Genomic DNA, 24,729 nt, shown 5'->3' with positions numbered 1-24,729 from the left:
AGAGGTCGAGATGGCGATCGTGTCGGGTATGCGGACGAAAGGGATCTTGAAGGTGGTGATCGAGGCCGTGTGCTTGTGTAGGTTGGTGTGTGAGCGTCTCTGGACGATGTGATCAATGTCGTCTGATGATGATGAGCAGAGAGCGACGAGGAGCGAAAGCGCGCGAGAAGCCGACTGACACCAAAAAAAGAAAGTGTTGGTTGGATTATGGGCAGACGCGTGCGTACGCTGCGCTGCGTTATGGTGAACTGCCAGACCAGCACAGCAGAGCAGCTTGGAAGCGTGAAATTAGAGCGCGGCTCGGTCAAGAAGCAGAAGCAGAAGCGGTTCAAGCTTTTTGATGCGCTGTCGTTTGCAGCTGCAGCTGCTATATCGTTGAAATCGGGGCTTGGGAATCAAAATTCTGCAGATCTGATCAGTTCTCAGAGACGCGTCAGTTGCGCTTAGCTGGCGCAGCGGCGGCGCTTATTGAAAAGTTGAGAGTGTTTCGCTCCACATGCTGCACAGCCAACTGAAAGCACTGAGTACGTTGCAGTCGACTCAGCTTTTCTGTCTTCTCGTGTAGATGCTTACACGGTTGCTGCTCAAGTCAGCCTCGCCTCGTTCCTCCCTTTGCTCCACCGCAGCATACAGCATACAAGGCGAGCAAAGCCTGTTTCGTCACCCTTCTCGCTCGGTTCTCACGGCAAACATGATCACCGTCATCACCGAAGATGACCGTACCTTCCCCATCGATGTTGACGCCAGCATCGAGCTCGAGAACCTCAAGGCTTTGCTCGAAGTCGACTCCAATATTCCTGCCGACCAGCAACAGCTCTTGCATAGCGGCAAGCTGCTGAACGATGCCAAAGCAACACTTGCCAGCTGTGGAGTGAACAACGACGACCTGCTCATCCTTCGCGATCGTCGTCAAGCCTTGTCTTCTACCTCCGCTTCGAGCTCCTCTGGCGCAGCAAGAGCCGCTGCCGCACCTGCATCGGAAGAGCAAGCAGCCGAGCAGCTGCGTCAACAGATCTTGTCCGACCCCGCTGCACTATCTATGCTGCGGGCCAACAATCCGCAGCTCGCCGACGCCGCCTCGTCCTCACCCGCCCGCTTCCTCGAGCTTCTTCGAGCCCAGCGCGATGCCATGTCCCGCAGCGGCACCTCTGCAGGCTCAGGGCTCGATGACATTGCCGACGAATTCGACATCGACGCACAGCGCCGTATCGAGGAAAACATCCGCCAGCAGCGCGTCATGGAGAACCTCGAACACGCCATGGAGTACTCTCCTGAATCCTTCGGCCGCGTCACGATGCTCTACGTCGACTGCAAAGTCAACGGCGTCCACGTCAAGGCGTTCGTCGACTCGGGCGCGCAAGCTACCATCATGTCGCCCGAGTGCGCCGAGAAATGCGGCATCATGCGACTGCTTGATACGCGCTTCGCCGGCATCGCCAGGGGTGTAGGCACTGCCAAGATCCTCGGTAGAGTGCACTCGACGCAGCTGCAGCTGGGCACGGGGCTCTTCTTGCCGTGCAGCTTTACGATCATGGAGGGCAAGGGCGTGGATATGCTGTTTGGCCTCGATATGCTCAAGCGGTACCAGGCGACAATCGATCTGAGCAAGAATGCACTCGTGATCAATGGCGAGCAGATTCGCTTTTTGGACGAACACGAGTTGCCTGCGGAAGCGAATGCCGAGTACGAGCTGGACGAAGAGGGGAATCCCAGGCCGGTCAAGAAGGGGGGTGCGGAAGGCGCGACGACTTCGGCACTGGGCGCAGCGAGCGCGAATGCCAACGCTGCTGCCGCCGCCACTGTTGCTGCTGCTGCAGGGCCCAAGTTTCCTGGTGCTGGGCAGGCTATCGGGAGTTCAAACACGACAACGGCGCAATCGCAGCAGGCAAGGGGAGAGCACTTTGATTCGCACGGCTGGAGCTTCACCCATCCCAACGCTCAACCTTCTCCAGCGACGTCGTCACCCGCGCCAGCAGCACCGGCAGCGGCAGCACCGTCGTCGGCGGATGGCCTTTCTAAATGGCCCGCTGCATCGATCAAAGCGCTTACGGACCTAGGGGCTTCGCCCCAGCAAGCGACGACTTTCCTGGATGCTGCGAATGGAAATGTTGAGGTGGCTGCTAGCTTGCTCTTTCAACAGTAGATCTGGTCAACAGTAGATCTGGAAATGCTAGACCGAATCGGCTTTCGGGGCTTGGTGCAAGTTTGTGACGTTGTGTGTGTGATAGGTGGTAGATTGTGCGATGGACACAGCTTACAGTTACATTTGTAGTGGGGACAACAGCTTGGCCTGGCAGCGCTACTTGGCTGCCGCTTCCTGCGGCTGCTCTGGCTGTTGTTGAGCGCCGCCCTTCATGCCGCTGGTGAAGAAACCCCAGGTGTTCAGCTTCATCTCGCGGATCTGTCGCTCCTGTTCCTCCTTGGCCTGCTTGCGGAGCGCCTCGCCGTTCTCGGCCCAGTACTTTTGGTCCTCCAAGTAGGCCTGAACGTACCTCTCGCGCTCTAGGTCATAGATGGTCTTGTCTGCAGGCAGGCCGGCGTTGGGACTGCGCGAGACGCCGCCAAAGACGGAGCCGAACTTGCCCATGCGTTCGGCGCGTGCCTTGTTGTCTGCCAGTTCTCGCTCGCGGATGGCGGCGGTGCGGCGCGCGTGCTCCGTGGGGATGTGCGTGTTTTCGTACGCCTTGATCGTCGTGCGCACGTCGTCGATGTTGTAGATCCCGATCGCCTCGAAGAACGGTACCAGCCCGACGAGCTCGCGGTCCGCTTTGTCGCCCTTCCAGGGCTTGATGAGGATGCCGTTCTCCGGGTGCAGTTGGAACGAGTCAGGGTTGGTATCGACCACGACGACTTTCGAGAGATCGCGGTTGAGGTGCGAGAGATCCTTGACGGGTTTGCCGTCCACGGTGCGGCACGATTCGCGGAACAGTGTGTACGCAATGAACCGGCGATCCGGGTCCAGCTTCTCGATGATGGGCCCGGCAGTGAAGAACGGCTGAGTTGTGAACAGCACAATTTCGTAGAACTGCGAAAGGTAGCCCAAAAAGTAGTCCAATCCAGGGCGCTTAGCCGTACGCCACCCGTGCTCGCGCGACCACTCCGAGTGCACCAGCAGGTCATCCAGATCAATCACCATCGTGAATGGACGGGAGTAAGGGAATGGCAAAGGGTCGGGAAGCAGCTGGTCAAAGACAGGCTTGTTGAAGTCTTCGTACATGGCACCGACGCGGAGCTTGATGCGCCCGAGGAATGAGCTGGCGTCGGGCGAGTCGGCGAATCGGTTGGCTTCCAGTTCGTTGTCCCAGGGACGACCGAGGTTGTAGGCGGAGAGGCCGGCGCCGACGAGGACCAAGCCACTGAGGATGCGCACCGTGTTCTGACGACGCTTTTCGATCGACGACATGCTGCGTGCGCCGGTTTTGGCTTTAGCGCCCGTGCTGCCGCCTTTACCACCAGCGCCTCCGGAGCCAGAAGCAGATTCTTCTGCTTCGATCAGCTGCGATGCAAGGGGAGTAGCAGAGGTATCAATATCGAAGAGCGACGTTCCTTTGCGTGGATTAAGCTCGGGCTCCTCAACTTGTGGTTGTGCGGGTGTGGATGGTGCATCTTGGTTGGTCGACTCGGATGTGGAGGCGTCTGGCTGAGCAGCTGGCGATGCCGGCGATGATTTTGAAATTTTTGACTTTGAAGAGGAAGGCGGCGTGGCAAGGAAGCGGACGGAGGAAGGTGCGATGACGAGCGCTCTTGGTACTGACTGAGCACCAGGTGCGGCGAGAGAGGTACGTGCGACGGCACGGAATGCTTGCCTTGCGGCGAGGTTGAAAGCCATATTGTGTATGCGTTCAATGCGCTGAAGTTGGCAACTCTGCGTCGTGAGGCAGCACCTTTGCGACTGATGGGTGGCGATGGAAGGATGGTGGCAGGTCGACGAGGGTGATGAGCATCAAGCTACGAGGTCAAAGTGGAGAAAAAAATTGATCAAATCCAATAACTGTATTTCTGTAGATTACACCTGGCTCCACCTATGCCTGTGCTTCATGCACACAGCAGCCACATTTTGTTCCGATTTTCTCTCTCTCTCCTCTCTGTCTGCCGCACTGGCTCAGTCGCCAACGCGTTGTGACGAGAACTGTCAAGAAGAAACCACAGATCTCTCCGACCTATATATTCGCCGTACCTCTTTCCAGAAATGGCCTGCAGCTCCACCCCCGAGAAAATCCGCGCCTGCCAAAAAACACACACACACACACGCTGGAGAGCGCGCACCATTCATCGTTTGCACTGCGCCGCTCTACGCTACTTGAAGGCGATCGACATTGCTGGGCGCAGCGCACTCTCGTCGCGACGAGCTCGACCCGCCGCGCTTGTCTTCGACGCGTAGATTGCTGCGACGTAGTCGTCCTGCATCGATTCCACCTTCGGCTTTGCGACGCGCTCTGTTTCGCTCACGTGCACAGACGGCACGATGGCTGCGACGAGGCTCGATCGACTGGTGTCGCTGCTTGACACCGGATCGACCCCTGCTATCCGTGCCACCGCCGCGAAACAACTGGGTCAGATTGCAGCGGTACGCATTCGAGGTCAGAGTACAGCACAGCAAGCTGCTGCTCATCCAAGACCACCAGCGAAGACCGAATCCTCGACGCAGTCCAACTACAACCTTGGCTCAGGCACATCCACCCCGGCCATCGACCCTGAAGCCGACGGTCTGGTCAAGTCGGAAGATGCGTCTTCTTCTTCGTCCGCCTTGACAAAGCAAAGCGGCGGCAAATTCGGCACCTCCGCTCAAATCAACAAGCAGCAAAACTTTACCGGCCCTTCCGTCGTGGACCAAGTCGGCATCTACCGAGGCACCGACGGTGATCGGGACGAGATCACTTCGTATCTCGCCAGAGTGGTGCCCTTCCTTCGCTCCAAGAGCTGGGACACTCGTGTAGCTGCTGCTCTTGCCATCGAGAGCATCTGCCACGCAGCCGGCATCTGGGATCCTGACATCCAACCCTCAAAGCCAGGCGAAAGCTCCAAGTCGGCCCTTGCTGATGATGACGAAGACACTAAAGATGAAAAGCCCGATCTCTCCGAGCTTCTTGCGACTGAGTCGCTCCTCACCTTCGACGCATTCTCGCTGCCTACCGTCCTCTCTACCGGTACCAAGCTCTTGTCATCAGCCGGAAAGGAATTTGAACAGGCTTCACTCGCCTCTGGCTCCGACCGTCTTGCTCAGGCGAAAAAGGATGTCGTCAGCAAGCTCGGTCTCGGCTTTGGTCTGGACGAGATGGATATTGGCATGGATGTAGAGGCCGAACTCAAAACAGGCGAATCAGCCACCACCTCTTCCATTCCGCGTTCGTCTCAGGGAAGTGTAGACTGGAGGACAGCGGCGGGAGGTGCGTCCAAATCCACGCTACCGCCTCCTCGGTTTGGCGCAGCTGCCCCCCCAACCACATCCTCACTCCCACTACCGCGTTTCACAAACGCCAGCGCCGCTCCTCCCTCTCCTTCTCCCATCACCCCTACATTCGCCTCGGCCACTTCGGCGCCTTCACCATCTCCAGTACCTGCCGCGTCCGGTAACGAGACATCAGCAGATGACATAGACATGAGCAAGCTCAGCGCTAGAGAACGCAATGCTCTCAAGAGGAAGCGCAAGTTGGAAGGCAAAAATGGCCCCTCAGAGATCAAAACGAGGGTCATTGATACCTCAGATGCAGCCTCGCCGAATGCAGCTGCCGGCCTCCGTGTCAAGACTCCTGCAGGATTCGCTCAGACGCCGGCCACTCCCGTCAATGCTGAAGCCCCGGGTGATTACCTCAGTGCCGGCCCTCCGCCTACTCCCAAGCACCCCGCAGGCGGTCCCGGCTCGATGCCTGCCGTGACAGGCAGCGTCTCGACACCCACTCCCACCGGCGAGGTGCCCGGTTCCCCGGCAGCGGCGTCGTCTCCAGCTGCAGGAGGTGCTGCGCCGGCTGCGTACACCTCTTCTGCCAACCCCTTCCAAGTCAGACCCGGCGAGTGGCCTTTTCGCCTCGTGGTCGACACGCTCAGCGTCGATCTCTTCAGTCCCACTTGGGAGACGCGCCACGGTGCGGCTCTCGGTCTCAGAGAACTTCTCAAGACTCAAGGCTCTGGCGGTGGCAAGGTCCAGCTCGCGTCCAAGCAAGACAACGCCAAGATGCACAAAGCGTGGTGTGACGACATGTCGATCAAACTCCTCTGTGTCTTTGCGCTCGACCGTCTCGGTGACTTTGTGTTTGACCAGGTCGTCGCACCCGTTCGCGAGACGGCGAGCCAGACATTGGCGTGTCTCATGCCACACATGCCCGAATCGTCCATCCTCTCGGTACACCGCGTACTCTTGCAGATGATTCGCCAAGACCACGCCGCAGAAGGCGCGGCCACCGACTTCAATGCTGGCTTCGCAGCCAAGAGAGGCAAGAAAGGCTACGTCTGGGAAGTGCGCCATGCGGGTCTGCTCGGTCTCAAGTACGAGGTGGTGGTCAAGAAGGACCTGCTCATGTCTTCTGCTGTTCCGAAGGGCAAGCCCGTCGCAGTCAAGAAGGAAGAGCAAGAGCAGGTCTCGTTCGCTGATCAGGACGCAGTCCTTGACACGGGCAAGATGCTGCGCGAGGTTGTCGAGGTGGCCATTCTCGGACTGAAGGACGATGACGATGACGTGCGTGCGGTAGCTGCCTCTGCCCTGGTGCCCATCGTCGATGTCATACTCCAAAAGCTGCCAGGCGAGGTCGGCCGCCTCCTCGATCAGCTGTGGGATTGCCTCGGTGACCTCAAAGACGATCTTGCTAGCAGCACCGGCGGTGTGATGGACCTCTTGGCTAAGCTCGTTGAGCACCCCGGAATTGTGATCCATCTCAGAGCGGAAGCGCAAGAAGAACGAGCGCTGTCCCTTCTGATTCCGCGCCTCTTCCCTTTCTTCCGCCACACGATCACTAGCGTGCGTCTGTCGGTGCTGAATGCGTTGCGCGTGTTCCTCACGGTGCCTTCTCTTCCCAAAGACTGGATCGACGAGCGTGTCTTGCGCCTCTTGTTCCAAAACCTTGTTGTGGAGGAGAAGCTGCCAATCCGCCGTGCTAGCGCCGATGCTTGGGCGCATGCGCTCGCTCACGTCGCTGGCGACTCTGACAACGTGCAGAAGCTGCTGGGCCCCTACATTGTCAACTTTTTCCGAATCATTATGACCCCGCTGGGCTCGCCAATCGACTTTTCGCTTTTCTATAGCGCCTCGTTCGGAACCAGTAGCCACGCTGATGTGAACCGACATAATGTGGACAAGGGCATCTTAACGCAGGATCTGTCTCTGGTCGGCGTGGATGCCGTCATTCGCGGTCGTCTGAGTGCCGCTGAGGCGTTGGGATGCGCCATGGCCCGCTTCCCTCGCGCGGACGACGAGGCTGCATTCGGCGATGTCCTGCGCGAGTACCTCGAATCAACGTCGGCGCTGCAAAAGTGCTTGGCGGCAGCCATCATTCAGGAGTGGGCGCAGGCGTGCACCAGCCTCGGTGTCGACCTCAAGGATTCGAGCGCGTTGGTCGCCGGCATCGCTGGCCGACTCGTCAGCGTGCTCGAGACACCTGCGCCACCCACATACGCCGAGATGACAGTGATGCTGCAGCGCATCCAGGCCGAGTGCCAGGGTCTGTACAACTCGTTCCAAAGGGACGCCAAGGTGCCAAAAGCTAAGATCCCCGCGCTTCCCACCACAGTCGATCCTCTCGGCATGCTGGTCGACGCATTCACCATTGACACGGCCAAGGATGTGGCGCAAAACGGATTCGAGTCGCTTCTTTCGCAGGCTGGGTCCAAGGCTAAGAAGGCAGCCCTGCCACTGCTCGAAGATCGCCGGCGCAAGCTCATTGCTTCGATCGGCTTCTACCAGGCCAACAAGGAGAAGCAGGATACGCAGGTGTTTGCGTCCATCGCAGGCGCCGTCATCTCGCTGAAGCTGCTTCCACCTAAACTCAACCCGGTCATCCGCAGCGTCATGAACAGTGTCAAGTTTGAAGAAAACGTCGACCTCCAGGTTCGCTCCGCGCGCTCGGTTGCCAAGCTGATCGAATACTGCGTGTCGCCCGCGGCCAAATCGAACCCGAGCGACAAGATTGTCAAGAATCTGTGCGCGTTTGTGTGCCAGGACACAACGCGCGTGGCGATCTTTGCTGCGAGCAAAAACGCTCGCGAGGGCATCCTCAGCATGAACGAGCCCGCGGTTGCGCCCAGGGGGCCTGGTAGAGCCAGCGCTAAGGACGAACCGGTCGAGTCCGAGGAAGTGATTCAGGGAAAGCTGATCCGTCGCGGTGCCGCTGCTGCGCTTGCACAGCTGGCCGACCTGTTTGGCGAGAAGCTGTTCGATGCCGTGCCCATGCTGTGGCAGTGCATGAGCAACTCTTTGCTTAGCACGTTTGGCTCTTCGGCGGCAGGCGCCGACGCGCTGATCGCAAAACAGGACGATCTCGGCCAGAGCATTCTGGATGCATGCGCAGTGCTCGACGTCAACTTGCCCAACCTCAAAGGCAGCCTGTGTGACAAGGTGATCGAGCTGCTTCCCGCGCTGACCCTAGCCATCCAAAGCGAATTCGCCGTCATCCGCTCAGCAGCGGCCAAATGCTTTGCCGTCGTTGCCAGCTGTCTCACCGAAGTAGCCCTGAAGCATGCCGTCGAGCAAGTGGTTCCACTCGTCGGTGACGCAGCCTCCATCACCAACCGTCAAGGCGCGGTCGAGCTCGTCTATCACACGGTTCAGCAGCTCGACCTCAAGATCTTACCCTACGTCATCTTCCTCATCGTACCCGTGCTGGGACGAATGAGCGACAACGACGAAAAAGTACGCCTGGTCGCCACCAACACCTTTGCCTCGCTCGTCAAGATGGTGCCGCTGGAAGCAGGCCTGCCCGATCCTCCCGGATTTTCGAACGATCTGCTGCAGCGCCGGGAGACGGAGCGCAAGTTTCTCACGCAACTGCTCGACGGGTCGAAAGTGGAGCCGTACCGCATTCCGGTCAAGATCAACGCCAAGCTGCGAAAGTACCAGCAAGACGGTGTCAACTGGATGGCTTTCCTGGCCAAGTACCAGCTGCACGGAATTCTCTGCGACGACATGGGTCTTGGCAAGACGCTTCAGTCGATCTGCATTCTGTCGTCCAAGCATTTCGAGCGTGCCGAGCGGTACAAGCTTACCCAGGCCGCCGACGCAAAGCCGCTGCCGAGCTTGATCATCTGTCCGCCTACCCTGACAGGGCACTGGTGCCACGAGATCAAGCAGTACGCCAACAACCTTCGGCCTTTGCTCTACTCGGGTCTGCCGGCCGAGCGCGCGCGTCTGCAGGCCGAGATCCCGCGCTACGATGCGGTCGTCATGTCGTACGATGTGGTGCGAAACGACATTGCGGCTCTGTCACAGATCTCGTGGAACTATTGTATTCTCGACGAAGGACATGTGATCCGCTCGGCCAAGACCAAGACGACGAAAGCGGTCAAGCTCATTCGCGCCAACCACCGACTGCTACTGTCGGGCACGCCGATCCAGAACAACGTGCTTGAATTGTGGTCGCTGTTCGATTTCTTGATGCCTGGCTTCTTGGGCACCGAGCGCAGCTTCCACGAGCGCTTCGGCAAGCCCATCATCGCGTCGCGCGATGGCAAGCTCAGCAGCAAGGAGCAGGAAGCTGCAGCGTTGGCGTTGGAAGCGCTACACAAGCAGGTGCTACCGTTCCTGCTGCGAAGGTTGAAGGAAGACGTGCTGGATGATCTGCCACCCAAGATCATCCAGGATATCGAGTGCGATCTGGGCGACATCCAGAAACAGCTCTATGACGATTTCAGCAAGGAGCAGAACGAGGACGAGGCCGAGGCATTTGCAGGCGCCACAGCGAGCGCGGGAGGCAAGGAGTCGAGTGCGGACAAGCAGCATGTGTTCAAGTCGCTGCAGTACATGCGCAAGCTGGTCAACCACCCGTCGCTTGTGTTGACGGATGACAACCCGAAGCATGTGGCGATCAAGCAGAAGCTGGTCAAGAGTGGGGGGTCGTTGAACGACATTTCGCACTCGCCCAAGCTGCAAGCGCTGCGCCAGCTGTTGCTGGACTGTGGCATCGGGCAAGGCGGCGGCGGCGGCGGAGCTGCTGGCAGTGGTAGCGCATCATCAGACCTGGTGGGCTCCGAAGAGAACGCCGTCTCGCAACACCGCGTCTTGATCTTCTGCCAGCTTAAGCAGATGATCGACATTATCCAGCGCGACCTGTTTGCAGCGCTGATGCCTTCCGTGTCGTACATGCGACTCGACGGATCGGTGAGCGCAGAGAAACGCCACTCGATCGTGCAGACGTTCAACGCGGATCCGTCGATCGACGTGCTGCTGCTCACCACGCAGGTCGGTGGACTAGGTCTGACCTTGACGGGCGCAGATACGGTGATCTTTGTCGAACACGACTGGAACCCGATGAAGGACCTGCAGGCTATGGATCGCGCGCATCGACTCGGCCAGAAGAAGGTCGTCAATGTCTACCGCTTGATTACGAAGAACACGCTCGAGGCCAAGATCATGGGTCTGCAGCGCTTCAAGCTCAATGTGGCGAATAGCGTGGTGAACCAGCAGAATGCGGGCATGGACAGTATGGAGACCGAGCAGATTCTGGATCTGTTCAACGCACAGGGCGGCGGTGGCAGTGCGGCGGGTAATGGAAACGGGGTGGACGCTGGAGCGGAGGGCAAGAAGAAAGGGTTCGGCAAGTTGACACAGAAACAGATCCTGGAGGGCGCGCATAGGGGCCCGGAGAACGAGGAGCACGAGTATGGCGAGATGAGTGGGTGGAGGCCCGATCAGTAGTGGCGCCCTCTTTGCTTGCCGCTTTCTATACTGGAGAATGGTGCATGCGTGTTGCTACAGCGCGGAATCAAGATGACACTGGAGAACACGCTTGTTGTTGTGTGTCGTAGCATGTGAGATGGTGATGATGAGGATACTGTGAGATGAGGACGGTTTCAGGGTTTGCAGGTGCTAGCTCGCGGTGTCTCGAACGAGGACCGATGGGATGCTCCTGTGGTGACATGCACGCCGCCCATCAGCAGCGCCTTTGTGAAGCAATCCATGCTGTCTCAGGCAACATTGCCCTTACCCTCACCGTAGGAAGCGGGATCTGCTTGGCGGGTTCGTTTGGACGTCCTCGTCGTCCGCGCGCTGGCTGGCTGTGACGTCTCCACCAACTCGACTTTCAGCTGCTTCGTCTTGCGTTTACCTGCTTTCCCACCGGCGGCCTTGGACACCATGCCCTCGTCCTCGTCCTCACCCTCATCCTCCGGCTCTTGCGCGCCTACCTTCGCGGGCAACGCGGTGGCTGGCTTGTCATCTGCGCCTGCCGCGGGGTCGCTGTAGAACATGCACCAAGCGACCCTCTCCAGGTCCCTGCCGGTCTGCACCGCAGCGCTACTGTGCTCCTCCGCGCTGCTGACGCGCTGCAGGCACTGCACGGCATCCGCATAGAAGCGCTTGTAGAACGGCCAGGTATACTCGATCTTTGTGTGTGCACCTAGGAGGTTGAGCGCGAGTTCGTCCGACTGGAAGATGCCGTGAGGCACCCAGGCGGCGACGATGGCCGAGGCCGTGGCGGGGCCCACGCCGCGCAGCTCGGCGAGGATCTTCATCGTCGCTTGCACGGCGTTGAGTAGCTCGGATGCGGGGAAGGACGAGGAGGAGGACAGCGAGAGGGTGTGGTGGGAGAGGAGGTGCTCGGCCGCGCGACGAAGGACTTCGGTGCACACGGCGGGCGGGTTGGATGCAATCAGCGAGAGGAGCGTGGGGCGGTGCTTTTCCCGCGCGAGCTTCCACCGCATGAGCCTGACCAGCGACGGCTTGTCGTGGATGCTCGAGGCCAAGTCGTTGAGTGAGGCGAGATGCGGAAGCGCCTGGTACCACTCGTCCAGCTCGGCGAGCGTTTCACCGCCCTGAGGCGCATGACTGGACACCGAGGCTTTGTAGCGTAATGCCGTGGGGTAGCTTTCGAGATACCCCCCGACCTGGCGGGGGGCGAGCTCGTCCACTCGGGCCATCGCGCCCCGTGCTGTGGGCGCCATCTCTCGGTCCCGCTGGGAAAGCCTTCTCTTGTCCCGTTTCCGTTCGTATGCGGAGCGTACAGTAGTGTGTAGGGGAGGGAAGGACAGCAACACCTCTCACAGCCCGTCCGTGCACGACCTTTTCTTCTTCTCCACACAGCTCGTACAGCCCGCAACCCGAAAAACCACTCGACAAACTCCTCCCATTAACACTTGACCTCCCACATCCACACATCCTATCTGTACTCAAAGAATAAAACCTAGTATTGACAAGAACCGAAACCAGATCGAGAAATGCCAAAGGAACCCGCCGAAGCGCAAGTCGTTCTACAGCAGCAGCGAAACAAAAAAGGGCGACATCGGCCAAACGAGTGTGTATACGTGAAAAGGATCGTGTTTCTGACCTCGGAACCCCCTCACAAACCCAAATCAGGCAACAGATACGCCCTCGCATCCTTCTTCTCGATCATGGCACCGTGTCCATACTGGACAGCCCTCGTGACCAGAGACCTCTTGTTATTGCCATTGCTCTTGCTCGAACCGCAGCCATTTCTGCAAACGACACCCACAACGATGCCTGCAATGACAAGGACCAAGATGACCAAGATCCAGAAGCAGATCCACCTCTTCTTCCTCGCCTTCCGCGCCGAGTCGACCGCCTTGTTCGTGTGCTGCAGACCCTGGTTCATGTCGGTTTCGACCTGTGCGCCCTGTTCCTGGATGACGTTGAGCGCGTCGTCCTGCTCGTCGACGAGGATCGACATCTCATTGAACAGTTGTGCCAGCTCGGTGATTGTACGCTCAATCCGCTTGATGTCTTCGTGTCGCTCCTGCACCTCTCGGAGCGCACCTTTGGCCTCGCCGTGTCGATTTGAGTTGAGCAACGCCTGCGAAAAGATCTGGCCATTCTGGTCGTCGTCGAGCGCAGCTTTGATCTCCTGCTGCGTAGCGTCCGGCTTGACGATGCGGAACTGACGCTCGGCACGCGCGCGATACTTTTGGCGGTAGCTCTGCTCCACCTGCTGGTATCGCTGAATGGTCTCCTTGAAACGGTTCTTGACGGCGCCGATCTGGGTGTTGCGCACGTTCTTGTCGCCTCCGGCAGGGATACGCTTGTTCTGCGACTCGAGCAGCTTGATGCGGTTCTTGACGCCGTTGGTGAGCGAGGAGGTCTCCTGCTGGATGCTGGAAAGCTGCTGCTCGGCGTACTGTGCCGAAGCCTCGTCCATGTTGTTGAGCGAACGCGAGTGGAGGTCCGAGATCTTGTTGACATTCTCATCAATGAGACGGATGGTGTCCTGGATCTCGGAGATGTCGGTGAAGAACGAGTTCATGTCGCCAGCAGGCTTTTCGGTGGCTACGCTCTGCATCTCGTAAGAATTGGGATCAGCAGCACCATAGCCTGTGGGTTGCGCTTGCGGCATCTGACCGTATCCAGTGGGTTGTTGTTGAGGAGGAGCATATCCAGCCTGGGGTTGGGCACCGTATCCGCCCTGCTCGTACCCATATCCTGCCTGCTGTTGGGGTTGCGGTGGAGCGTAGCCGCCCTGTGCACCGCCCTGCTGCTGTGTTGGGTACGAGTGGTCGCCATAGCCGTTGTTGCCTCCTCCGTAGCCTCCATAGCCGCCAGCTTGCTGGGCCTGTAGATCAAGCAAAGAATAAGTGTCAGTCAGCGAACAATTCAAATGGATGCGTGGTCGGAGTGGACCGCGCAGTAGACATTGTCTTTGGCCATTCGCGGCGCAAAGGCTCGGGGATGCTTCCAAAAACTCACCCTCATGGCCGCAAGACGATCACGCGCCATTCTTGCTTCTGTTCGCGATGTTGCTGCGGTAATTACTGGAGCGTGGGCGGTCGAAGGAAAGGAAGCGGGATCCTAGTCACGACCGGATGGACAGAAGCCAGGTGGCTTGAACGAAGCTGGGCCGGTTTGGAAGGTATGAAGCGGAGAGAAGGAAGAGAAGACAGAGACCGCGTGACGAGGATGAGTCGGTCGCTGACGTAGATTAGGTGACGGGCGGGAAGGAGGTGTGGAGGAGGAGAGGAAGGATGTCGGGGATGATGGTGAGATCCAAAAGTGGAATGGAAAAACAGGGCGTTGCGGGCATCCGAGACAGCATTGACGCCAGTGGCCGGTCCAGCTGACGGTTCAGCTTGGTTGAGCTGGGTCAGAGCCACGTTCGGCGTGAGAGAAAATGAGACCGAGGCCACCCACTCGACCACACCAGACAGAGACACAAGGCGGAAATGCGACTCAGGAATGCAGCTCACACGCAGGCCAAGTAGGCGGCCAGAATTTGTCGCACACCAGCAGCAGCACAGCACAGGTTCCGGACGCGAGATGCGAAGGCAATTTCGAGGCTTTTTGCTTTTCTTCTGTTTGGATCTGCTGCGCATGTCGGCCTGCACCACCCTCTGCTCGCTACGCTGGACGGCGCGACCGGCGCTGTCCTGCGATGCAACACGTTACGGTGTGTCTATGCTCGCTCCGATTGCTTCGCTTCGTCGGTAACGCAGGAGAAGTAGTACCACTCGCTTTGCCACACATGCTCGACTTCTGTCTTTGTGAGATGCGAAGAGAAACTGACGAAAAGCAGTGTGAAGCACGACAGGGCTGTGTGTAGGCTGTGCCCGCTGAGCCAAACAGGACTTCTCGGTAAAGAATGCGGAACGCGACGCCGTGGTTTTTCTGCACTGCCTAGTTCTAAATGATCGGCCTTGGCTGGGATGCAGGGGTGAACTGCAGGCAGAGCCTTTGACGCTGCAGCCTCACAACCGACTCCTTGCCCTCATTCACGCCCGCTTAAACTTATTTCTCTCCTACCGGACCAAGGATCAGCGTCGACGGTGTGGTTGGGAGCTATCAGACACACGAAGAAAGAGTAGCTGCTCATCACAGCCGTTGGTCGAGGAGAGCCAACGCAGAAAAATCACGAGAGTCTTCACAGTGAATGATTTTTCTCTCAGCGAGTCGGATCTCAATCTCCGGGGCAGCAGCCGTGACCCCTCTCCGTCTACACAGCTGCTGCTTACTCTTCTTCCAAGTCGCCGTGCCCTGCCACCTGCAGCAACCTCGAAATTCGTTCTTACAGCATCATATGCATTGCGATCCAAGCTTGTCTACGTATCACCACCATGCCAAAAGGGGAACTCGGTTCTCTATTATGGTAGAAATGTACATGGGATAGACAGCGCCGCCTGCCCGAGCACGACTACTTCTTCATCCTCTGTCGTTCAGCACGCTGCTCTTTGCGCAGCTTCTTGTACTTGTGCTTTCTGATCTTCTTTCTCCTCTTCCTGCGCACACTGTCCATCATGATGTTGTGCGCCTCGAGCAGCGGGCTCACCTTCACCTTGCCCTTGAATGCTGCACCATCCAGCTCGGCATCCAGCTTGGTCGTGTCTACCACCGCATCAGCGCGCGAAGGGTCGTTGAGCGCCACGGCGTCCATCTGTGCCACCAGCTTGTCCCACTTGAGCGCGAGAGGCAGCGTAGACTGTACCAGAGCGTGCGAGAGCATCAGGTTCGGGTCGTCGTCCGTGTAGAAGACGCTGTTGCTAACGTGAGGTGCTTCAAAGTGGTCGGCTGCATCCATGTCGGCAGCTTCACCTGTAGAGGGAGCGGGGGGTGCTTCGTATGCACGACCCTTCTCGGCGAGGTACGTGGCCACTCCGCGCGACCACTCAGCAGACGGACCGTGCGGCTCGCCGAGAATGATCAGGTCGGCCTCGGCGCCCAGCTTGCGTGCTGTTTCCGGGTCCTCGCCGCGATCCATGGCGTTCTGGACAGCCTCCTCCTCCTCTTCCCTGACCCTCTCTTCCTCCTCCAGCTTGGCCGATTCAACAGCAACGCGATCCGACTCCGGGTGGAAGCTCGAAACGAGCCATCGCGTCGCTCCGTCTTCGGTAGCAACCTCCGACTCGGCCTCGATCCCAGCGAGACCGTCGACGAGCTCGTTGAAGCGCTCAGGTGCGATGGTACGCATCCTTCGCCTCCACTGCTGCTGCGACTCGCTTGCAAAGTTGCCAAACGTCGCCAAAGAGCCGTCTGAGGTGAAAATGGCAGTCAGAGAGCCGCCCGATGGCATGCTAGACGAACCAAAGCCGCCGGCACGCTTGGGACGTGGTGGCAGCATCTCGTGCTGCAGCAGGGGGCGCTCATTCGAGAAGAAGCTCTCCCATGCGACGTTGGCGAGCGACGATGGGGGTGGGTTGGCGGGTGCTGTCCCTGCTTTGGCGAGATGTGCCGAGTTGACCTTGACCTTGACGAGAGGAGATGAGGAAGCCGAGTTACAGTGCTGCGAAGTGGCAGTGGCGTTGGGTGCAGACGAAGATGATGATGCGGCCGAGTTGTTGCTACCCGACGACGACGAGTTACCGCCATTTGCTGGGGAAGAGTTGCTGGACGATTTCGACTTGGACGACGAGAGCACCGATGTAGAGACACGGCGAGCCGCCGAACGGGTCGAACGAGGACCGCAGCTCGAGATAAATCCCCTCACTGAGGCAGCAGAAGCAGCAGGCCCAGCTATCGGAGTAACAACGCTCTTGTGTGGCGCCACTTGCCTGAGCAAAGCTCGTGCGTGGATCGAGCGTCCGCGCATCTTTGCTCGCGTCTGGCTGACAGCACTGGAGATCACCGGGTGCTGTTATGCAAGGAACTGACGCTGAGTTGGCCGAGCCGGTGTGATGAAAGCCAATGCAGTTGTTGCAGCTGCAAACTGTCAAATGTGTCGATATGGACAATGGTGGTTGGTGGTGATGACGAGGCAAGATGATTGCAAAGCTCCTTTGATGGTGTTTGTGAAAAAGCGCAGCCTCCCCTTTCTAGCTCGCTTGCCGCAGAGTCACGACCTTGGCCGCTGCGATAAGGCACGGCTGGCTCTCGAGTCTAAATTTTTTGCGCCTCTCACCGGCTGTTAAGGCGATTCAAAAAGCAACGTCGCTGATTCGCGGGTCGATTTTTCGACGCTCCGAATTTCAGCCTTCGATCACCTTCGAGCTCACTTTCGCTGTGTACAGTATACCGTAGCTCTGAGGTGCTCTTTTCAACCACAGCCATCGCAATCTCAATATCAACCTGGCATTTTCAGAAGACTAGCGCACAGATGCTCAGCGACTGGCAGAGATATTGCTACCGTAAAGAAAACTTGCTTGGGGCTGAAACGAGAGTAAAAATACACGGCGGAAGCGCCTTTTAGGAGAGCGGAAAGTGCACGCCTTGCCGAACAACAGTAACGAAAGGTACGAAGACTTCGAATGGCTAGGCCTGAGCAGCGCCAACTTGACGTCCGATGATAGGAGCGCCAGAACCAAGGCCGTCAATATCACCGTAGTCGTCCGACTCGCTCATAAACTGTTCTGCATGCTCCTTGAGGTACTGCACGCTGCGCTTTTCGTCGACGAACAAGTTGTACACTCTGCGCACGTCGGCCACCTCGACCGCATCAGCCTTTCTGCGCTTGGCCGCCAGATTAGCGGTGGTGATCAAGTTGATCGCATAACGCAGCGATGTCTCGGAGGCCATGCGCGTCAACACCTCGAGCGCCTCTGGTTTGAGCGACACTTCCTCCTCAGCCGCACGGATGGTGAGGATCTGCTTGAGGTCTTCGAGCTCGTACGGCTTGGTGCTAATGATGAGCACGCGGTCGAGGAGGTCGATGGGGATACCGTGCGGCGAGCGGAAGCGTGTGCCTCGGATGCGGCAAATGCCGCGGTTGGAGGCCATGATGACGAGCGGCGCCAGCTCGGATTCGAGCGCACGGTTGAGGAAAGAGAAGCACTCGATGTCGAGCATGTGCACCTCGTCGATAAAGAGCACACCGGGCACGATCTCGGCTTTGCCCTCTTCCCTCCACTCGCCTACCTTGGTATTGATTTGGTCGCGCAGTTCGGGCTTGATCTCACCCGTGTCACCCGAGAAGAGCGCCAAGAACCCTTGTGTGCGCGAGTTGATCACGTCGATCTCGTGCAACGAGACGGTATGAACCACGTCCTTCCTTCGCTGCAGCTCGCCCTCGGGGCACTGAACAAACTTGGTATCGCTGCCCATGGCGTCGTAGTCGCGCGCACGTGTAAAGCTGCGACCGAGCTTAGTGATACGGCCGCTCGCCTTGTCGATGGCAATCACATCGCCCGCCGTGATCTTTTCTTTTTGCAACGAGTCAATCATCTTGTTGCCGAGCTCGTAGATGGTCTCCATGTCGGTAGTCTTGATGGTGAGCTTGCCCGTCTTGGTGGCGCCGGTCAAGGATCGGTCGATCTGGATCTCGACGACTTCACCCTCGACCACCTCGGCCTCTTCGCGGATGCGAACGCCGATGGAGCGTCGGAATGCCTGCATAAGCGCCTCTGTCTTGCTCATCTCGAGCGAGAACACTTCGGATGCCGAGAGCATGGTGAAGGGAACGTCGGAGCCAAGCGTCTGCGCCATACCCATCGCGATAGCCGTCTTGCCTGTGCTGGGAGGTCCCGCCATGAGGATGGCACGACCGGCGATTCGGCCGTCCTGCACCATCTTTACAATGAGACCGGCGGCCTTCCTGGCAGCGCGCTGGCCTACCATGCCCTGCGAAGACGGGCGGGGTTCGAGTTGGTCATCGAGGCCCAGGCCTTTGACGTGTGAGTGAGCACCTATGCGCTCCAGGGTCTGGATGGTGTGTTCTGAAGTGGTAGAGATCTGCGCCATCTTTGCGAGCGTTATTGTGCTGCCTCTTGTTCGCAGTCGACAAAGGAGCAGATAGATGGATGGATGCGATGTTGACCTGGATGTGGATGGTGGTGGTGGAACAAGGCGACGACGAAAAAGATAATTCTTCTTAGCGTGTCGTTTCAAAAACCGACTGAAAATAATGCGGCAGCGCACAGGCAGAGATTTCGACGCAGTGCTGCGCACCAGAATAACTCGAGCTCGGACCAACACCACACGCTCAATCCTCTCTTCTCTTCATCGACCACTCACACGGCCTCACCTTTCTCTGCTCATCGCTCAGATGGCATCATCACACTCAACGACATGACGATACCTGGTCCCTCTGAGCCAGCCAGCCTCAAAATGGCCCCATCGCCCAGCATACCCAACGAGGTGAGCGGCGCCACGGCGGTCCCCGCTCCTCACAAGGCCGGGGACATCACCAAACTCACCAGCCGATCTGCCGTGGTGCAGGCACTCTCCGAACTGTCCACCTACTCTTCATCCCTGGACGACGAGCTGGTCTCGCTTTTCGAAGAATCTGAACCCGTTGTCGCCGATGCTAGGCGATCCATCGCTGGCTTGGCGCCACAAGTTCAGCTGATCCAGGAAGAGGCCGACGTGCTCGATCGACGACTACAAAGCTCAGCTTCGGTGGCCAAGCGCATCTCGGAACGTGTCCGCCTGTTGGACGAAGAACGGAAGCGCATCGCACTCGCCACCGAATGGGCGGTCCGCGTCGCGGAGCTCAAGTCGTCTCTGTCCTTACTCGCCTCTGCCGTCGAACATCGAGACTGGGACATGGCAACCATGCACTGCCGTAGAGCACTCGCCATCGATCCCGCCATTCGCTCCAGCCGATTTGCAGCCGCCGTTGTCCCCTCCACCGACCTCCCCGAGCTACCAGAGACGACTTTGCTCGAGCTGCGAAAGACCATGCTCACCGCGTTTACGGACGCCTTCATCCGATCTACCCAGAACAAGGACGAGAAGGAGGCGTCGCGCTTTTTCAAACTGTTTCCCCAAGTCGGATGGAAGAAAGAGGGGCTGGAAGTGTATAGCAGCTTTGCAAGGTCGATGGTGCGCGAAAAGGGGCGCAGCATCTCGGATTCGCTCGGGTCTGGCAAAGCGCAGCATCCGACCCACTTTGCTCTGCTGCTCACATCGCTGTTCGAGCACCTGGCCATGCTCATCGACATGCACCAGCCTGTAGTAGACAGGCACTACGGCGTGGGTAATTTTGGTCACGGTGTGATGCCGGGGTTGCAGGAGGAGTGCGATCGGCTAGGCCACCGCATCATGGACTCGTGGCGGGAAGATCGCAACGTGCGAAGACGGTTGGACGAAGTGCAGGCCTATCGATTCACCGGGGCGGTGGTGGCGAGCAAGACGCAGCAGTCGACGTTCAAGGCTTCCTTCGGAGTTCCCGGCAGGAGCTCAAGTCCCGCCGCGGGGTCGACGGCCAATAGCTCGTTTGACGAGCCCTCAGGTCCAGACGGGCGCGAGGTCGATCGCATCCTGACAGAGCTCGCTGCCATGTCATCGAGGTGGGGGCTGTATCGGCGTTTCTTGCAGAGTCGTTTGGCGTCAGAACATGGTGCAGCAGAAGGTGTCAAAGGCACGCTCGAGGACGAACGCGCAGCACAGGCCGACGAGCCGCTCAAGGACTTTCGTCGCAATTCTATGGACCGACGCAGCTCCATCGCCTCTAGTATAATTGCACGACACGACACGACCGTCGCTGACGACGCACTGCCCACCGAACCCGTCGACCACGCTGCCCTGTCCAAGCTGGGCCAAGAAGTGCTCGAGTCCATGCAGACCATCTACATGCCCATGGAAACCTGGTACCTCCGCAACTCGCTCGAAAAGGCCTTCCGCATCGACCAGCCCGACACCACATCGCGCCCCTACACCTCCTCCATCCTCGACGACGCGTTCTACGTGATCCGCACCGTCCTTGCCCGCATCCTCTCCACGTCATCGCTCACTATCCTCAACGACATGGCGCGCGCGGTCAAGGCCGCCGTGGAGCAGGACTACATAGAGGTGATTGTGCGCAAGATGGAGACGCTCTGGCGCGGGATCTCGGGGAGCATGACCGTTGAGGGTCCACGCAAGGACGCGGCGAGTCGCGAGATGCGCATGGTGTTCATCACGTATTTGAATGTGTTGGATGTGAGTTCGACGTACATGGCTCGTGTGTTGGTGGAAGTGGGGCACGAGGCGGCGCTGATGAGACTGTTCGAGCCCGCGGAGATGGACGGAGCGTCGGCGGCGATCAGCGGGTTGTCGCAGTTAGTCAATCGGTTCCGGTCGTCGTTGCGGACGGAGATCGAGCATCTGTTTACGCAGCTTACTGCGCCCAGGCTACGCGGGTTGCTGCTCGAGACGTATCGCGATGTCTCGTACGTCCTCGACGACGATGCCTACTCGGACGCCGAGGCGCGCGACCTGGTGCGCCGCCGCTTCGTCAAGGCGTGGGATCTCATCTTCCACCACTTCCGCGGCCCGTTCACGGAAGCCAACTTCACCACGTACGTTGGCATGGCCCTCGACGCGCTGCTCAAGCCCTGGGAATCGCTGGTTATGGGCATGCGCTTCACCGAGCTCGGCGCGCTCAAGTTCGACAAGGACCTACGGGCGGTGATGGCGTTCCTGTCGACGCAGACCGAGCTGCCGATCAGAGACCGGTTCACGCGGCTGCAGCAGGTGAGCTACGTGCTCAACCTGGACAGTGCCGACGACGAGGGGGATCTGTATCAGAACGCGGTGGCCTCGGGCATTTCCTGGAGGCTGTCCATGAGCGAGGTCAAGACTGTACGCTCGTTGAGGTTGACTTGACGTGCAAATAGAAGTGGATCTGACTTTGTTCAAGTGAGATTGCAGGATCGGATGCAAGTCCGTGTGCAAGTGAGGGGAAGTTCGGCTCTGAGAGCAAGGGAGTCAGCATTACAAGTACAGAACACAAAAGCAAGCGATACAACGATAGATCCGTAGAAACTAAACGCGAAGGGGGGAGGGGGGAGAGGTATATAGTCGAGTCAGCCAGCCGGCTTGCTCATGTCGAAAAGCGTTCGAGCTGCAACGAGTTGGTCAGCGTGCTGATATAAAGCCTGACGGCGGTCTCGATAGCATCCTTCTGACGAATCATCTTCTTCTGATACCCCTCGTACGCCTCTTCGAGCTCGGCCATCTTGGCCTCGATCTTCTCGGATTCCACGTTCTTGACCTCGGCCAACTGGTTCTTCCTGTTCCTCTCCTGCTTGGCCGTCTCGAACTCGCTCTGCAAATTCTCCATCTTCTTGGTGTGCTTCTCGGTGATGTCCATGAGCGTTTTGCGGTTGCGGTTCTGTTTGTCTTCCAGCCTCTTCATCTCGTACTGGGTCATTTCGAGCGAGTGCTTGAGCGACGCAAGCTGGTTGTTGATCCCCTGCGACAGAGCTTGCAGGTCGGCTTGGTTCTGCACCTCTTCTTTGCCCTTGACGATCTCGAGGTTGACTTCGTGCATTGCGTTCATGCAGCTCTCGAGGTCGTTGCTGAGCGTTTCGAGCGTTTCGAGGTTTCGCTTGAACTCTTCGACCTTCTTGAGGGTCTCTTGCAGAGATACAGTGTCTTTGTCGAGTTGCTCGGACAGCTCGCGGACGCTGTTCTTCATCTTGCTCGGGCTAGACACGACACGCGCTTCGAGGTAGGTGATCTTTTCATAGATCTGGAACTTTTCCTGCGCCAGTTCGGCGTGTTTGACGGCCAACGAGTCTTTGCGCTTTTTGAGCTCCTCGAGCTCTTCCATGGTCTCCTTCTGCTGGTTCCTCGCTGCCAAGAGGTCGTCGGTGATCTCGGCATTGATGCGCTGCAGCTCTTTGACTTTGGGCTCGTCGAGTTCTCGCTCTGCTTTGAAACGCGCCAACTCGCTTCGCTGACGGTCAATGTCGTCTTCGAGCTCGTTGCGCTTGTTTTCAAGGTCTTCGGAGCCCGTAACGAGTTCCTCGAATTCGACGATACGGTCGGACCGGAAGCGGTAGAAGTTGACCAAGGCGGACATCTGACGACGGAAACGCTTGGGGTTGGGCCGTGTGAGATCCTGCAGCGTGAAATCGTAGAGCGTGGCTGCGTTCATCATGTCCTTGACCTCGCGGAAGAACATGAGCATCTGGAGACCGTCTTCGTACAGCTCGCGGTACTCGGCGGATGCGAGCGCTTCGTGACGCCTCCCATCCATCATCTCTGTGGTCGTGCCTGAGAGGCATTCGAGAAAAGCGACAAAGACTCGGTGGGCGACGTGACCCTGTGGCTTTTGCAGGTCTTCGGGAGAGATGGAGAGACCCATCTCGGAAAGGACACCGAGGAGTTCGTCGATCTTGACCACCGGGAAGGACGAGTAGTTGCCATCGCGGCTACCCGTGACTGCATCCGGTGGCACGCGCGCCGACGACATTGGGTAGACTGGGTTGACGGCCGACGTCATGGTGGAAGAGAGATGCACCGACGAGTGCGTGGTAGAGGTGCGAAGATTGATGATCAGCAAGCAGTGGTGGAATGGTGATGATATCTGATGGTGGTATGTGATCGAGTGGTGGTGTTGCTGCGCAGTTCCGTGTTGGTTGGATGTGTTGTTCTCTCGCTCTGTCGTCGCCCGCGCTCAACCTGTAAAAGCGAATTTGCTGCAGTGGCTGCGTGGCTCTGCAGTTGCTCGCGCTTTTTGTTGCTCGAGTGTTGCTTTCGAGACGCGTGCATTTTCGCGCCGTGCAAAGTCCAAATTCGCAACCAGGAGAGTTTACGCCGAAACCGCTAAGCACGTGACCTGCAAATGCTCCACATTGCACATGCACCGAAAGCTTGTTTCTAGCATTGCGCTTTTACCCTTCTCCCTTTTGGTTCTACTGGCAGCGAACGGGCATGCTATTGCCATCACTGCACCCAAACTAGGATCTAGCTTTAGATCTCGTAATGGCCTGACGAAAACTGTGGCGGCAGTCCCAGAGGCAGGTTACAGAGCGTGCTGCTGAGAATGCCTCGCAAGCGCTTGTTGGCAGGACGAGAAGCACGCCAACCAGTCGACGATGGTGCACACTCAGACAGCGATGTAGACGGCGGAGAATCCGTCGAAAGCCACGACCACTACAAGGGAGCTGTCAACCTACCCGCGCACCAGACAAAGCACCTGGCCGAGCTGGTCTATCGCTTTCCTTCGATCGACACGTCGTTCCGTTTGATCCAACGCAACGACACCAACAGCACAGGCTCGTCGCTTTGGCTATCGTCGCAGGTGCTAGCGTCCTATCTGCTTCACACATATTCTAGAGCACCACATCAGACCTGTAGCGATGCTGCACCGCCGATGCGCAAAAAGGTGCTCGAATTGGGATCTGGCACGGGGCTGCTCTCGCTCCTCATGGCGAGACTCGGCTGGCAGGTGACTGCTACAGATATCCCTCCTGTCCTTGACTCGGTGCTGCGACCGAACATCGAAGCTGGTCTCTATCAGCTCGTCCACTCCGGCCTGGCCGCACCGGACCAGCTGCACGTGTGCGAGCTCGACTGGACCACCTCGCCCGACAACTGGCATCCTCAACCCAACACACCCTCCACTCCCGCCCAATCAGCCCAGAATCCGGACCTGATCATCACAGCAGATACCATCTACGAACCCTCCATCGTGCGACCCCTGCTCTCCACCCTCGCTCACTTCTACCACCGTCAGGACGACACTCGCCCGACCGTTCTGCTTGCCCTCGAACGCCGCGATCCGCCCCACATTACAGAGGCCCTGCGAATTGCTAGCCACGACTTTTCACTTCCGTTCAAGCAAGTACCCGCAAAACGTGTGCGAAAGATGTTCGATGCGCTCGGAGACGGTGCCAAGTGGTCCAGAGACGATTGGGAGGGTGTCGAAATTTGGAAGCTCTGACTAGAGGGTCAGGTCGTGTCGCAAATGGTCGGGTTTCTGATATAGAGGGAAAGTAGTGTACAAG

The 24,729-nt window shown here is 58.3% G+C and overlaps 10 protein-coding genes across 10 annotated transcripts; 4 read left to right on the top strand and 6 right to left on the bottom strand.

Annotated features, from left to right (window-relative positions):
- Nucleotides 1–691: 691 nt before the first annotated feature.
- On the top strand, nt 692–2,143 carry EX895_001685 (uncharacterized protein; the record flags this gene model as incomplete). Its single annotated transcript, XM_029882284.1, has 1 exon — nt 692–2,143. The coding sequence occupies one exon, from the start codon at nt 692–694 to the stop codon at nt 2,141–2,143; it is 1,452 nt and encodes a 483-aa protein (XP_029741139.1).
- Nucleotides 2,144–2,299: 156 nt separating this feature from the next.
- On the bottom strand, nt 2,300–3,829 carry EX895_001684 (uncharacterized protein; the record flags this gene model as incomplete). The annotated part of the gene is made up of 1 exon (XM_029882283.1): nt 2,300–3,829. The coding sequence occupies one exon, from the start codon at nt 3,827–3,829 to the stop codon at nt 2,300–2,302; it is 1,530 nt and encodes a 509-aa protein (XP_029741138.1).
- A 636-nt stretch (nt 3,830–4,465) lies between these two features.
- Nucleotides 4,466–10,840, top strand: EX895_001683 (uncharacterized protein; the record flags this gene model as incomplete). The annotated part of the gene is made up of 1 exon (XM_029882282.1): nt 4,466–10,840. The coding sequence occupies one exon, from the start codon at nt 4,466–4,468 to the stop codon at nt 10,838–10,840; it is 6,375 nt and encodes a 2,124-aa protein (XP_029741137.1).
- Nucleotides 10,841–11,109: 269 nt separating this feature from the next.
- Nucleotides 11,110–12,084, bottom strand: EX895_001682 (uncharacterized protein; the record flags this gene model as incomplete). The annotated part of the gene is made up of 1 exon (XM_029882281.1): nt 11,110–12,084. The coding sequence occupies one exon, from the start codon at nt 12,082–12,084 to the stop codon at nt 11,110–11,112; it is 975 nt and encodes a 324-aa protein (XP_029741136.1).
- Nucleotides 12,085–12,479: 395 nt separating this feature from the next.
- Nucleotides 12,480–13,867, bottom strand: EX895_001681 (uncharacterized protein; the record flags this gene model as incomplete). Its single annotated transcript, XM_029882280.1, has 2 exons — nt 12,480–13,703; nt 13,838–13,867. The coding sequence occupies 2 exons, from the start codon at nt 13,865–13,867 to the stop codon at nt 12,480–12,482; spliced, it is 1,254 nt and encodes a 417-aa protein (XP_029741135.1).
- A 1,408-nt stretch (nt 13,868–15,275) lies between these two features.
- Nucleotides 15,276–16,667, bottom strand: EX895_001680 (uncharacterized protein; the record flags this gene model as incomplete). Its single annotated transcript, XM_029882279.1, has 1 exon — nt 15,276–16,667. The coding sequence occupies one exon, from the start codon at nt 16,665–16,667 to the stop codon at nt 15,276–15,278; it is 1,392 nt and encodes a 463-aa protein (XP_029741134.1).
- Nucleotides 16,668–17,326: 659 nt separating this feature from the next.
- EX895_001679 (uncharacterized protein) lies at nt 17,327–18,496 on the bottom strand (the record flags this gene model as incomplete). The annotated part of the gene is made up of 1 exon (XM_029882278.1): nt 17,327–18,496. One exon carries the CDS (start codon nt 18,494–18,496, stop codon nt 17,327–17,329), a length of 1,170 nt encoding a protein of 389 aa, XP_029741133.1.
- Nucleotides 18,497–19,078: 582 nt separating this feature from the next.
- Nucleotides 19,079–21,598, top strand: EX895_001678 (uncharacterized protein; the record flags this gene model as incomplete). Its single annotated transcript, XM_029882277.1, has 1 exon — nt 19,079–21,598. One exon carries the CDS (start codon nt 19,079–19,081, stop codon nt 21,596–21,598), a length of 2,520 nt encoding a protein of 839 aa, XP_029741132.1.
- A 217-nt stretch (nt 21,599–21,815) lies between these two features.
- Nucleotides 21,816–23,222, bottom strand: EX895_001677 (uncharacterized protein; the record flags this gene model as incomplete). The annotated part of the gene is made up of 1 exon (XM_029882276.1): nt 21,816–23,222. The coding sequence occupies one exon, from the start codon at nt 23,220–23,222 to the stop codon at nt 21,816–21,818; it is 1,407 nt and encodes a 468-aa protein (XP_029741131.1).
- A 543-nt stretch (nt 23,223–23,765) lies between these two features.
- On the top strand, nt 23,766–24,665 carry EX895_001676 (uncharacterized protein; the record flags this gene model as incomplete). Its single annotated transcript, XM_029882275.1, has 1 exon — nt 23,766–24,665. The coding sequence occupies one exon, from the start codon at nt 23,766–23,768 to the stop codon at nt 24,663–24,665; it is 900 nt and encodes a 299-aa protein (XP_029741130.1).
- Between the last annotated feature and the right edge of the window lie 64 nt (nt 24,666–24,729).

Source organism: Sporisorium graminicola, chromosome SGRAM_12, assembly GCF_005498985.1.
Source record: "Sporisorium graminicola strain CBS 10092 chromosome SGRAM_12, whole genome shotgun sequence".
NCBI classification, from domain to species: Eukaryota; Fungi; Basidiomycota; class Ustilaginomycetes; order Ustilaginales; family Ustilaginaceae; genus Sporisorium; species Sporisorium graminicola.
This window is presented reverse-complemented; position numbering and strand designations above follow the sequence as displayed.